This window comes from Schistocerca gregaria, chromosome 6 (genome assembly GCF_023897955.1).
Source record: "Schistocerca gregaria isolate iqSchGreg1 chromosome 6, iqSchGreg1.2, whole genome shotgun sequence".
In the NCBI taxonomy this organism is placed as follows: Eukaryota; Metazoa; Arthropoda; class Insecta; order Orthoptera; family Acrididae; genus Schistocerca; species Schistocerca gregaria.
Window position 1 is genome coordinate 430,352,219 of NC_064925.1, and position 14,396 is coordinate 430,366,614.

The 14,396-nt window shown below is 39.1% G+C and overlaps 1 protein-coding gene across 2 annotated transcripts in view; it reads right to left on the reverse strand.

The window, feature by feature from the left end:
• Positions 1–1,862: 1,862 nt before the first annotated feature.
• Positions 1,863–14,396, reverse strand: part of LOC126279043 (stromal membrane-associated protein 1) — a 131,199-nt gene continuing 118,665 nt past the window's right edge. For both annotated transcript variants that reach the window (XM_049979448.1, XM_049979447.1), the window contains one exon: positions 1,863–3,697. In XM_049979448.1, the coding sequence (XP_049835405.1) occupies positions 3,473–3,697 (225 nt within the window). In that variant the 3' untranslated portion in view covers positions 1,863–3,472. The remainder of the gene's footprint in view (positions 3,698–14,396) is intronic.

The window sequence follows — 14,396 nt, forward strand, 5'->3', positions numbered from 1 at the left end:
TACCAAGATTTCTTCTTGGATGCTGCAATTATCTGTTTGGCTTTGTTTCTTTCATCAACATAACTTTCTCTGTCTACCTGAGTTCTAGTATGTAGCCATTTTTGATATGCCTTCTTTTTCCTTTTACAGGCTGCCTTGACTGTGTCATTCCACCAAGCTGTTTGCTTCATCCTACTTTTACACACCACTGTTCCAAGACATTATTTAGTCTCTTCTAGTACTGTGTCCCTGTACCTTGTCCATTCCTTTTCCAATGACTATAAATTGACTACATTATGTACTTGTGCCCGATTTCCTTATCCTGAAGTTTCTCCACTCTTATCCTCCTCCATATGGACTTGACCTCCTGCACTTTCGGTCTCACAATCCCAATTTCACTGCAGATTAAATAATTATCAGTGTCATCAAAGAATCCCCTCAATACACGTGTGTCCCTCACAGCCTTCCTGAACTGTTATTATATAGTCAATGACAGATATGGTTCCCCTGCCTTCCGAAGTATACCGGTGAATGTTCTTATGTTTAAAAAAAAGGAGTTTGTTATTGCTAAGCCCATATTGGCACAGAAATCCAAGAGTTGTTTCCTGTTCCTGTTGGCCTCCGTGTCCTCTCCAAATTTACCCATAACCTTTTCATTCCCTTCTGTTCCATTTCCAATCCTGGCGTTAAAATCACCCACTGTCCTTGTCCTTTACTCTAACAACTACATCACTGAGTGCTTCATAAAAACTCTCCATCTTATCTTGATCTGTCCCTTCACAATGCAAATAGACTGACAATCCTAATTTTCTTGCTAGACACTGTCAAATCTATCCACATCAGTCATTCGTTTACATACCTTAATGCAACTATGCTGGGTTCCATTTCTTTCCTGATGTAAAGCCCTACACCCCATTGTGCTATTCCTGCTTTGGCTCCTGACAGGTAGACCTTGTATTCTCCCACTTCCTCTTCTTCCTCACCCCTTACCCGAATGTCACTAACAGCTAAAACGTCCAGCCCCATCTTACTTGCAGCCTCTGCCAGCTCTACCTTCTTCCCAGAGTATCCCCCATTGATATTAATAGCTCCCATCTCATTACCATTTGTTTGCCAAGTCGTATCTTAGGAGTCCCTGCTTTGTCAGTTACAGGTGGAACTCCGTCACCTCCAAAGGTCCGAGGCATTTTGCTCTGATTGTTGCCAGCATCATATTTAAAGTAAATGGGAAGCAGGTTGCTAGCCTTACTTGCCCCGAGTCCCATTGAGTTTTACCCCTAACGGTTGAGGGACTGACCAGTGGATTTGGTAGTCTTTGCCGTATGAGCACAAAGGTGACCACGACTCAGAATATGTCCGAGATGCCCAGCCTTATTCCAGAGTAACTGGTGTCCCGACTGTCAGGACCACGTACTTGGCCACTCATACATTGCCCCGTGGTTTGTGAACTAGGACATGATTACAGGAACCCACACCATGAACCACCTAAACTAACATTAAATAAGTGCAACTTTTAGAGAGCAAAGAGACATGAAAAAATTTAAACACTTAAGGGCACAATACAATAAAAAGTATTATAAATACAACTGAACACATGGAGAAAAACACCAAGTCCAAGCAGAGTGCACGTGTGCAACTCAAGTAGATGAAGTTTATGGGAATCTGAACGAGTAAAAGCCCATGGATGTGTGAGTGAAACACTATTTGGAGATGACATATTTCTACTAATAAAGCGCTGCAGGTATGCATTTTATAGTTTCATATTCAGCAAATTTATATTTCATGTCCATACTCTTAAAACAAGAATGTCATTATAAGCAACTTCAAAATTTCTTTCGCAACAGTTTAAGTAACAGGAGAGGTGGACATTCAAAACACTGCAATGGAATGTAAAGAAATTTGATTATTTCCACTTGTACCCATAACAATGACAAAATACAAAACATATTTATATACAATTTCTCGCAGTTCACAGTTGTACAGTATCTTTTCATCTCTGAGCAAGGGTTTATATATTTCACCAGGCACTTCTACAGCCAGCAGGAAAGTACCAATAAATAATGAATTTTTGATGTTAAATAAAAACTTTAAATTTGTACCAATCAGACTTTTATCCTTAATGTAATGGATCTGAGGTAGTCTTTCAAGAATATTGCTATGCGTAATTTTGTTATAGCATTTTGACTAGTCACATATAGGACCTCAGTCACTTCCATATTTAATGTGAAGGAAGTCATTAATACCACAATATTTTTTATGTGAACTGACTGAAAACACACAACTCACAATAAGACATATTAACAAAATCCTATTAAAAATAACATCTACACACAGTTTGCTAAAAGCTACAGCTCTCAACACATTTTTACTACAAATTCCATTGGATATGCACACTTCCATACAATATTCTTTAATATCATATTTACTCAATATACAATATGAAAACGATACTTTACACATATCAAGATGCAGGTATCAAAAACAAATAACTTTTTTTTTACAAATAATGACCCCACTGTTTTATACACTGATGAATGAGGCACCTATAAACGATACTGCATTCTGTATATAAAAGCACTCACTGCATTTTTCTCTCTGAAACAAAATACAAACCAAACGCGCGCACACACACACACACACACACACACACACACACACACACACACAAACTAAGAAGCCACATACATACCAAGGTACAGTGAACGAACAATACATTTATGTATTTAAAAAAAAAACACTGTTAACAACAAAAATTTGAGATTGCCCTTTTAAGCCATTTCACAAACAATTACTACCACTGTGGAATATACACTGTAATTCTATATGCCTGTTGCACACTGACATACAGGCAATGAACTCTGTAGCACCACTAAGAGAAATCCTATAGTCTGCTATGTGCAGTTCATGTACCTCCCTATGTACACTTAGGCATGGCAATAATATCAAAGGCATAAATATTCCAATTTTTGGTATCTGCTCAAATTCTTCCACTGCACTGTAACTGAGAACTGGTAGAATTTCTGTTTTCAATGTGAGATATTAGCTAATGTATGCAATACTCATAAAACTTCAAATTAAGTATGTTGGCAACACATTCAATGAATTTCACCACAACACACAGACACAACTGCCTGCTGCTTGCACACTTACAAGGCAACAATATCAACTTTTCATACACCATATAATCCAAACACTGCTTCTGTCTCCATGCTTATGCACTGATTGCTTAATGGTCCCAACTTTGCTTGTTGCTGTGTGTTGTGGACAGGCTATCAAACAATGATTATTAAAACTCATTACATGCAGAACAACACAAAAGTAGAGTTCAACTGAAGCTGAGAAGCTGTTTGTAGTAAATATTGTAGAAAGCAACAGAAATTAAAGATTCTAAAATCTCACACTTTACAATACTCCGTGATTTTGTGTAGTTTCACAGCAACAAATCTACCTCCCTATCAAGTACTATATTTTACACAATCAAATTCATATAATTCTATTGCCATAAATTAGTTGCCAATGTATGTCCAGGATTCGCTGGCTGGCCGAAAGTACTGATGCCCATTGCTGGTGTAGTAGTTGCTGTCATACCTATTGCAGGTACACCCATTGTAGGCATACTCATGGCTGAAACTGGTTGCATGGGCATGCCCATCATACCTGGAACCTGGGCAGTAACCACTGGAGCACCCAAGTTCAGACGAGCCATCTGTTGTGGAAGCTGTCAACAAAAGCACCTTACATTACTGAACAAGATCTAGACTATTGCTAGATATACATATTAACAGTAATTAGAAACAAAAACAATACAATTGCTTTGTTATGTGGCCACATTATTTCTCTTCTGCCTTAATAAAACTTTACATCACTTGCATTCTTTTGCAGTATTCATTGACAATGCCTGATTTACGAACACACATTACAAGCAAACACAAAAAACAAAACAGCTGATAAACCCTGTATAATGTTGCAGTTTTTAACCAAAGCTATTTGTAATCTCAATAGTGAGTCAATAGCACTTTGTTGCAAAAATAAACATATGACAATGTGTGTTTCATATTATTTACTTGAAACTGCATGCTCAAACACAAACATCATTAACCCAACAGACAGGGACAGAAGAAAACTATTTTACGAGTTATCCAGGTAATATTTTTATGTGGCTTAATTTTCTTTTTATTTACTTTTGTGTTATTTCACTGCTTTTTACTGGCATGTTGAAAAGTGTAAAAGACCCAAGTTTAATAGTATATTTATTGTACTGTAGGCATCACATTCATTTACATGAACGAAGAGCATGTAAGTGTGGCTACGGCCAAGACTTAGCAAAAAGGTCACCTGACCATGAATTGGTTGTCATTTGACAGTAAACATTAAAAATATTCTTGCTAAGAATTTTTAATGTGCTTAACTTATTTCTACTACAGAAATTGGAAATATTGTCATTTAAATTAGAGCAGAGATGATTTGATGTTGGTATTTCCATCTTACTGAAGTTCTGCAGAAAGCAAACTGACATTCATACTTCTTTTACTGACTGTATTTAATAAGCAAAACTAGAGTACAATCAGTTCTGATCAGTGCTCAAATAATTTTTTTCCTTTTCCTAAGAGGAACTTAGGGTCTAACATTTCCTTTCCTCTGAGGTATTAACAGTGTAATTAATACAGTTTTATGTTCCCTATTGTGTGCAATTATTGAGTACTTTTTCAACATCTATAAACTACATTCACCACATTTTACAACAAATTTTGAAAAACGGAGGCTGACAAAGTAAAATGTCTAAACCAGATTCATAGGAGTTTTAACTGAGAACAGAGTATACGCAAAAATATAACACTAAATTGAAAATCATTCTCTTTGCATTGTTATCATTGTCATATTCAGTCAAGCAACTGGTTGGATGCAACTCCTCATCTCTATATCCAAGTAACTACTACAACCTACATCCATTTGAAGCTATCTACTGTATTGACTTCTTGGTCTCCCTCTATAGTCTTTACCCCTCCACTTTAATACAAAAGTGACATTTCAGAATGTGTCTTATCAACAGATCCCTTCTTTTAGTAAAGTTGTGCCAATAATTTCTGTTCTCCCCAAGTCTATTCAGTACCACCTCATAAGTTATGCAATCCATGTACCTAATTTTCGACATTCTTTTATAGTACCACACTTCAAAAGCTTCTATTCTCTTCTTGTCTTAACTGCTTACTATCCATTTTTAACTTCTGTAACTGGCTACACTCTAGACAAATACTGTCAGAAAAGTCTTCCTAACACTTAAATCTAAATTCAGTGTTAGTAAATTTATCTTTTCCAGGAACAATTCTCTTCCCATTGCCAGTCTATACTGTATGTCCTATCTACTTTAGCCACCTTCAGTAAATTTTCTGTCTAAATAACTGAACTCCTATATGAATGAAAATAATTTTGTCTATCACTTACATTATAGTTACAAGACTCATATGCTATTAGCGTGCCATTTTGAAGTCTAATTCCCTCTATCACCAGATTTAATTTGACTACATCCCACTATCCTTGACTATCTTACATTCCACTTTTAAGAGACTGTCCACTATTCAAGTGCACTTCTATGTCCTTGACCACCTCTAACGGAATTGCAATGTCACTGGCAAACTTCAAAGTTTTTATTTCTCCACCCTGAACTTTAATTCCATTTCCTTCCCTTCACAGACTGCTCAATGTACAGACTGAACAACACTGTGGGTGTGTCTCGCTCTTCTCATCCACAGTTTCCCTTTTGTCGTCTGATCCTTCTCACTGCCATCTGGTTTCTGTACAAGTTGTAAATAACCTTTTGCTCTTTGTATTTTACTCCTGCTACCTTTAAAATTTTGAAGTGTGTATTCCACTCAGGAAGATCAGACACTTTCCTCCATGTCTACAAATGGTATAAATGTATTCTTGCCTTTCCTTAAACTATCTTTGATTAGTATTGCCCCTCATGTTTCTACATTTCTCTGGAACCCAAACTGATCTTCCCAAGGTTGGCTTCCAATAGTTTTTCCATTTTTCTCTGTAAATAATTTGATTCAGTATTCTGCAAGAATGACTTATGAAACTGATAGACCGGTAATATTCACACCTATCAGCTCCTCCTTTCTGAACTGGAACTGTTCCTTTCTTCTTTGAAGTCTGAGGATATTTCGACTGTCATGTACAACTTTCACACCACGTGGGATAGTTTGGCCATGGCTGGCTATCCCCTGAAATTCAATAGTTCTGAGGCCAAGTCTTCTACTCCAAGGGCCTTGTTTCAACTATAGGCTGTAGTGATACATCCCATTCCTTGAATGAGAGGTATCACATCCTTAAATACTTCTCAGAGAAAAGAGGTTTGTGACAGAGTGGTCGGTAAGTGGCGAGCACCGGCGCTGTTGGGAGTTGTTTTAAATGGTCCAGTGACTGTACGGAAGTGGATAGTAGTCAGAGCCTACCTGCTGAGGTGAAGATAGGAGTTCCACAGAGCAGTTGGTGTGGAAGAAAGAGCTCAATAAATCTAAGAACGCAAAAAGTCAAAGATAATAAATGTATTTTAAGCGTTAATTATCAAGTTGAATATCAGGTCTGTTTTGTACATAGTAGAGAGAGGCAGTATACATGATAGTAGCTGTCCTCATTTATCATGTATTGAGTTGCAATACTGAAGATAATATAAGAAGATGAAATGAATCCCACTTCGTATGTGGTGGAATGAATGAGAATGAGAAGTTAATTTTCAGCAGTTTTATCTGCAGTCTGTATGGAGGCGAAGTCTGAATCAAGTTGGAGGAAGAGGGCACACGGATTCAGGGCACAGACTAACTGAACCCTGATAAGTAATATTTAATTGCAATGAAGTATTCACTAAGCAACATTCATTGTATATAAATGGAATGCTCAGGTGGCAATTTACAGAAGTGTTTTGTGCATTAGGTGAAAGTATAAAAACCACCACACAGCAAAGCCAGCCTAAAACACTTCAAGGGCTTTCAGTGCTCTGCCAGATTCTTGTGTAGTGTTTTATCTCCTATCATCTTCATCTAGCTTCTCACCCATCTCTATAATATAGTAATTTCCTTTCTATAGCCCCTTTAGATACACATTCCACCTTTCAGCATGTCCTCCTTTGCTTAGAGCTGTCTTTCATTTGCACTCTTTGATATTCATATAGCTGCTTCTCTTTTCTCCAAAGGTGTTTCTCCAAAGGTGTTTCTCCAAAGGTGTTTCTCCAAAGGTGTTTCTCCAAAGGTGTTTCTCCAAAGGTGTTTCTCCAAAGGTGTTTCTCCAAAGGTGTTTCTCCAAAGGTGTTTCTCCAAAGGTGTCTAATTTTCTTACCAGCAATATATCTTCCACTAGTTATACATTCTCGTATAGCCTTGCCTTTGTCTTCTAATCATTTCTGCTCAGCCATTTTGCAGTTTCTATCAATCTCATTTTTTAAATGCCTGTATTCTATTTTGCCTGATTAATTTTTTAAATTTTTGTCCCTTCATCAATTAAATTCAGTATCTCCTGTGATATCTGTAGATTTCTACAACACCTTGTCCTTTTATCTGTATGATCCTCTGCTGTCTTCAGTATTTCATATTACAGAAATATCAAATTGTCTTCTATTATATTCCTTTCCTGCGTTTCAATTAATCATTGCTTAATGCTTTCTTAAACCCTGTACAGCCTCTTTCTTTCCAGCTTATCCAGGTTCCATCTCAGTAATTTCCTTTTTTTTTTTTGCAATTTCTTCAACTTTGATCTATGGCTCATAACCATTAAATTGTGGTTGAAGTCCACATCTGCCCCCAGCAGATGTCTTACAGTTTATAATCCGATTCCAAAATCTGTCTCGACATTAAGTACCAAATCTGAAACTTTTCAGTGATCCATGCCTCTTCCTCAAATACGACCTTCTTTCACAATTCTTATACTAAATGTTAGTAACAATTTAATTATATCCTGTGCAAAATTCTACCAAATGGCTTCCTCTCACTTCTTTCCTCAGTTTATATTCTCCTACCATTTTTCCACTGTCAAGTTCCAGTTCTCCATCATAAATTTTCCTCTTCCTGTACTATATGAGTAATTTCTTTTGTCTTATTCTCTCTCTCTCTCTCTCTCTCTCTCTCTCTCTCTCTCTCTCTCCCTAATCTATTGAGCTAATGGTGGGGGTTGACTGTGTATTTTTGCAAACTAGCACATGGTTCCAGAGGTGGGGCAGCAGCCTTGCAGGGAATAGTCTGACTAATCTGGCCTTTTAACACCAATCAAAATGGCCTTGCTGTGCTGGTACTGTGAACGGCTGAAAGCAACGGGAAACTACAGCCGTTACATATCCTGAAGACAGGCACCTGTATTCTATGACTTAATTATGTCATCATCTTGGGTAACATTTTCAGGAAGTGAAATAGTCCTACATTCGGATCCCCATGCAGGGGCTACTGAGGACGATATCATCAGGAAAAACAAATCTGGTCTTCTACAGGTCAGTGTGAGGAATGCTATAGCCCTTAATTGGATAGGTTGACAGAAAATTTACAAAGGAAAAATGGAAATGAGCGTTTGGTTTCATTGGCCAGGAGGCCCCTCTTGTGCCAAGTCCAGCTGCCTTGATGCAGGTCTTATTACATTTGACATTGGGGGACCTGCGCATTGGATGGGGATGAAATGATTACGAAGACAACACCCAGTCCCTGAGCAGAGAAAATCTCCGACACAGCCGGGAATCTAACCCAGGCCCGTAGGACGGCAATCCATCATGCTGACCACTCAAATATTGGGGCGGACATTTAGAAAAGGAAATGGATAGAGTGAAGTTAGATATAGTGGAAATTACTGAAGTTCAGTGGCAGGAAGAACAGGACTATTCGTCAGGTGAGTACAGGTTTATGAATACCAAGCCAAATAGAGGTAATGCACAAGTAGGTCAGGTCTAATAATGAAAAGGAAAATAGGAATGAATAAGAAAACAGACATACGGGTAAGGCACTATGAACAGCATAGTGAACGCATTATGCTGCAAACCATGTATGAAGGGCAACAGGCAGATTCATTTTCCCTAGATTTCCAGAAAGGGTTTTACACACTGCCCCACTGCAGATTGTTAAATGTACAAGCATACAGAATAGGCTTCAAGAAAAAGTGGCTCGAAAAAGTAATAGAACACTATATGTTGTCCTCAAAGGCAAGAACGTGTTCAAGAGTGCCCCAGGGAAGAGTGATAGGACCGCTCTCATTCCCTATACACATACAGGGACAATTATTAAACTACATGAAATCAAATCATCGCAACTTCTGAATATTCACACTGAACCTCTGGCTGCAGGTCATAAAGGGAACTAGTACGCGCATGCATGTTTTGATTTAGCAACAAAGCTCAGTTTCATTTGAATGGGTTCATCAATGAGCAAAATTGGCACATCTGGTGGACTGAGAATCCGCATTTCATGCTCAAGAAGTCACTTCACTCTGAACAGGCGACTGTGTGGTGTGCAATGTTCAGTCACGGTGTGATATTTGTTGTTGGGACGGTTATTACCAAATGGTACATGAAGGTTTTGGAAAATGCTTTCAGGTCCATTATCCAAAGTGACCCTGATTTCAACAAAATGTGGTTTGTGCAAGACTGAGCTCGACCCCACCGAAGCAGTAGAGTGTTTGATGCCCTGGAGGGGCATTTTGAGGACTGCATTCTGGCTCTGGGATACCCAGAAGCCAGTTGCATGGGCCTCGATTGGCCGCCATATTCTCCGGATCTGAACAAATGAGACTTTTTTTGGGGGGGGGGGGGGGGGGGGGCTATATTGAAGACAAGATGTAGAGCAACAAACCCAAACCATTGCTGAGCTGAAAACAGCCATTCAGGAGGTCATTGACAGCATCGTTGTTCCGACACTTCAGCAGTTCGTGGCAGAATTTCACTACTCTGTCTGTGCCACATCATTGCCAGGCATACTGAACATGTCATAACCTAAATCCGAATATCTGTAATAACATTTACATGATGAATAGTGTGTGTGTATGCCATAGTTTGTAACTAATTTACATTTTTTCCATGTATTTCCAGTAACTGTCACCCTGTATATGATGTGACTGACAGCATGAGTAGCAATCTGTGGCCATTTGATGATTATGCTGTGTGTATGGGAAGATATTGTCACTGAGTGGCAGTAAGAGGATACAGGATGAAAGACAAAATTTCTAGTTGGCGTGATGAACAGCAGCTTGATTTTAATGTAAGAAAATGTAAGTTAATGCAGGTGAGTAGGAAAAACAATCCTGTTATGTTTAAGTGTGCTGCTCAACACACTCATGTCACTTGAATATCTAGATGTAATGCTGGAAAGCAATATGAAAGGGAACAAGAACGTCAGGATGTTAGTAGTGAAGGTAAATTGTCGATTTCAGTTCAAAGGGAAAATTTTTGGGAAGTATATAGCTCATCTATAAAGGAGACTACATATAGAACAATAGTGCACAACTGACTGAAAATTGATTTCACTGCCACTTACATTTTGCATAAGCACCAAGAAGGTATAGTCATCTCTCTCTCTCTCTCTCTCTCTCTCTCTCTCTCTCTCTCTCTCACCCCCTCCTCCTCCCATTTTCCCGGATTATTTGTGAGTACATTCTGCCTGCTAACACATTTTTGCATTATGTCATTAAAAAAACTTAAATTTTGTGTGTTAGTAAATTAGAATGTGTCTGAAATAGTCAACAGAATACAGTAAAAAAAAAAAAAAAAAAAAAAAAAAAAAAAAAAAAAAAAAAATTTGTACGTGCACATGCCTAATGTCTCATGATCAATTTTAGTTTGCAAGTTGCTGTACACCAGCTGAATGATTCTTCTTTGTTTAGATCATGCACTGGCTCCCCCCCCCCCCCTCCCCATCCCTTCTATTACCCCTCCTTTTCTTTCTGTTCATCTTCACTTTCACCCCTCCCTCTTCCTACATCTCTTTATTGCTGTACCCTTTTTGTCTTGCTGTGCAGTCATGAGGTCATGTATCTAAAGACTTGCCTCTTTCTTACTACCACCACTATGTATCCTGTTCATCCCCCCGTCTCCCCCTCCAATCTCCATCAGCTCAGGCAGCAGCCCTCAGTAATCGAGTATCAATAATTAGTCTTCTTGTGGCCCTGGGAGTGTGTGTGATTGTTAGTGAATGGGTGGACTTTTGGTAGAAAAAGAGCTAGTGCTCAAAAGTTAGTGTGAATGCAGTTTCCTGTTATGGGTTTTCGTGCTCCATGCATTGATCCATTTTACATTGGGTGTTGACTTTCCCTTATTTTATGTATTGCTTCATCCAGGAATTTCCATTACTTATAATTTCTCACTATGTACGTGGGGGCCAACGAAATATTTTCACATTACAAAAAGAAAGTTGGTGATCGAGATTTCTTTCATTGCGCGTGAGTGCTTGTATATAATTCCTAAGTGTGGAGTTATTGTATCAGTTTACTCAAAAAGTAAACTAACTGATACACAATCTGACCAGAGGTCTTGCCTTTAATAAGTGACTCTACCGTTTCCCTACATGGAGGACATTTACTTACAATTCTGGATTAGTTTTGTGTGTGTAGGTGCGCATACAAAAGAACACAAATACTGTTGAAACTAAGTCAAAAGCTGGATAGTGAAAAGTACAGATGTCTGAAAAGGAAATGACAGGCTGGATTACTTGGGTATATCTCTGTCAATGACTATGTGACTGTCATTAAGTAGCATAGCAAAATGCATCTCTCTCTCTCTCTCTCTCTCTCTCTCTCCCCCCCCCCCCCCCTCTAACCTAACCTAACCTCACACACACACACACACACACACACACACACACACACACACACACACACACACACACACAAAACTTATTATAGCTTTCTCCTCTGCCGTGTCACTCTCACTGCAAAAATTGACAAACTTCTACATTAGTTTTAATAAGAAACACTTTCATATGCCTAAAAATTTCAGTTTAGCCCTAAATTTCACATCTCACTTACAGACTTGGGAAGATAAGTTGAGGGAATTGATAGTGCCTTGAAAAGATGAGCACTGTCAACAGAAGTAAATCACGTGTAATGACGTGTACCTGAGTAAGGTGATGTTGAGGAAATTTGATTAGGGAATGGGTTATTCAATAAGTAGATGAATTTTGCTGTTTGCATAGTGAAGTAAGGGATGACTGTAAAAGCAGAGGACATAAAATGGAGACTGTCAATAGCAAACAAAGACTTAGTAAAAGATAGAAATATGATCACAACTAAGACAAATTTATCTGTTAGCAAGTCTTTTCTGAGCGTATGTCTGAAGTGTAGCTTTAAACGAAAGTTAAATGTGAACATTAAAAAGTATCCATGAGAAGACAACAGTAGCTTTTGAAAGGTGCTGTTACATATCAGTGCTGAAGATTATATCAGTATTTTGGATAACCAATGAGAGCCACTTGTTTTTTTAACAGTCTAGAAGATGACAGAGACTTAGCCAGAAAATTTATGATTAATATCAAAATTAAGTTGCGAAGTTCTCACTACTGTTTGTGTGCAGAGTTTAATGTTACGTCTCATTTTTTTCACAAACTGTATTCAGCACGAGATTAACACACATTGAACTGGAACTAACCCCTGCATCCATCTCGGGTGATAATTACAGCTCACCATCCATTGAAAACATTCAACAACAACATACAGTTCAGTTTCTTACATACTATTCTGGAAAAATCACCACTAGTAAACTGATGAAAACAGTAAGGTCTGAAACAAAACCTTGGCTTAAATAGAAAGCTCTTTGACTTTAAACAGAATAAAACTAAACATAGGTGGGAATATGATTCAAACAGACCACAAGCAATGGTTACTCATACCAAGAGTCCAATGATTAATATGTTATCCTGAACATAATAAGCTAATTATCAGGAGAGAACTGTGGATTGGAAAATAACAAAATCTTGTTAGCAGCACATTGGATTAGTAATCAAGGTAACTGAAGTAACTGAGAAAGCTGAGGCATAGAATGACACAAAGATCAGCAGTAGACACAAACTGCATTACATTGTACTGATGGTACTGTATTACGCAACAAAAACCACACCAGCAGATATTTCACACATTAAATTTTGTCTCTTGTGATCGTGAAACATATATACATCAGCTCCCATTTGCATAATATTTTGAAACAATAGTAAGGAGTAACTGAATGAAACACCTTCCTAGTAGTGTGTAGCACTCTCTTGTGCCCTGACTGCAATAGTTTGATGTGGTATGGACCACACCTTTTTTTGTGGTTTTAGGGTGCACAACTACAATGGTCATTAGCGCCCTGACTAATTTAGGAATGTACCGCGAGGCACAAGGTTAAAACAGCAACTAAAAGGAACAACACTATAAAAGACGTATTAACAGAAATAGGATTAAAAAACTACAGCATAATGAAACGTCAGACAGGTGTGTCAAGTTGATAAAACGAAGAACGCGAGCAGCAGCTCCTGGGTCATCCGCTAAAATGGCATCCAGAGTACATGGCAGGCCAAGATCAAGACGCAGCGTATTAAAATCCGGACAGGACGTTAAAATGTGGCGGACCATCAGCAATTGCCCACATGGACAGAATGGCGCCGGCACTGCCGTCAGCAGATGGCGATGGCTGAATTGGCAGTGTCCAATTCGTAGCCGGGCCAAAACGACCTCCTCCCGCCGAGAAGGACGTGAGGAGGACATCCAAGCTACGGGAAGAGGTTTCAAGGCCCGAAGCTTGTTGTCCCTAAGTGCAGCACAATCGGCATGCCACAGCGATAAAATGCACCGACAAATGACCGTGCTACAATCTGATGAAGGGACACCACAATAAGCCATCCGAGGCTGGAGGACCGCAGCCTTGGCCGCGGCATCTGCAGCTTCGTTCCCAGGTATACCGACATGTCCAGGAACCCACATAAAGCTAACTGGAGACCCGTCGTCCACCAGCTGCTGAAGAGAGCGTTGGATCTGGTGCACGAAAGGGTGAACCAGATACGGATCACTGAGGCTCTGGATGTCGCTCAGAGAATCAGAGCAGATGACATAAGCAGAATGTCGGTGGCGGCAGACGTAAAGAACAGCCTGGTAGAGGGCAAAAAGCTCAGTTGTGAAGACTGAACAATAGCCATGTAGCCGGTATTTGAAACTTTGTGCACCGACAATAAAAGAACACCCTACCCCGTCACTGGTCTTAGAGCCATCTGTATAAATGAAGGTCATATTTACGAACTTCGAACGAAGTTCGACAAAACGGGAGTTGTAAACTGAACCGGGGGTAACCTCCTTTGGGAGCAAGCGGAGGTCAAGGTGAACGCGAACCTGAGCCTGGAGCCAAGGTGGCGTGTGGCTCTCGCCGACTCTAAAGGTTGCAGGGAGTGACAAATAAAGGTGTTGAAGGAGGCGACGAAAGTGAACTC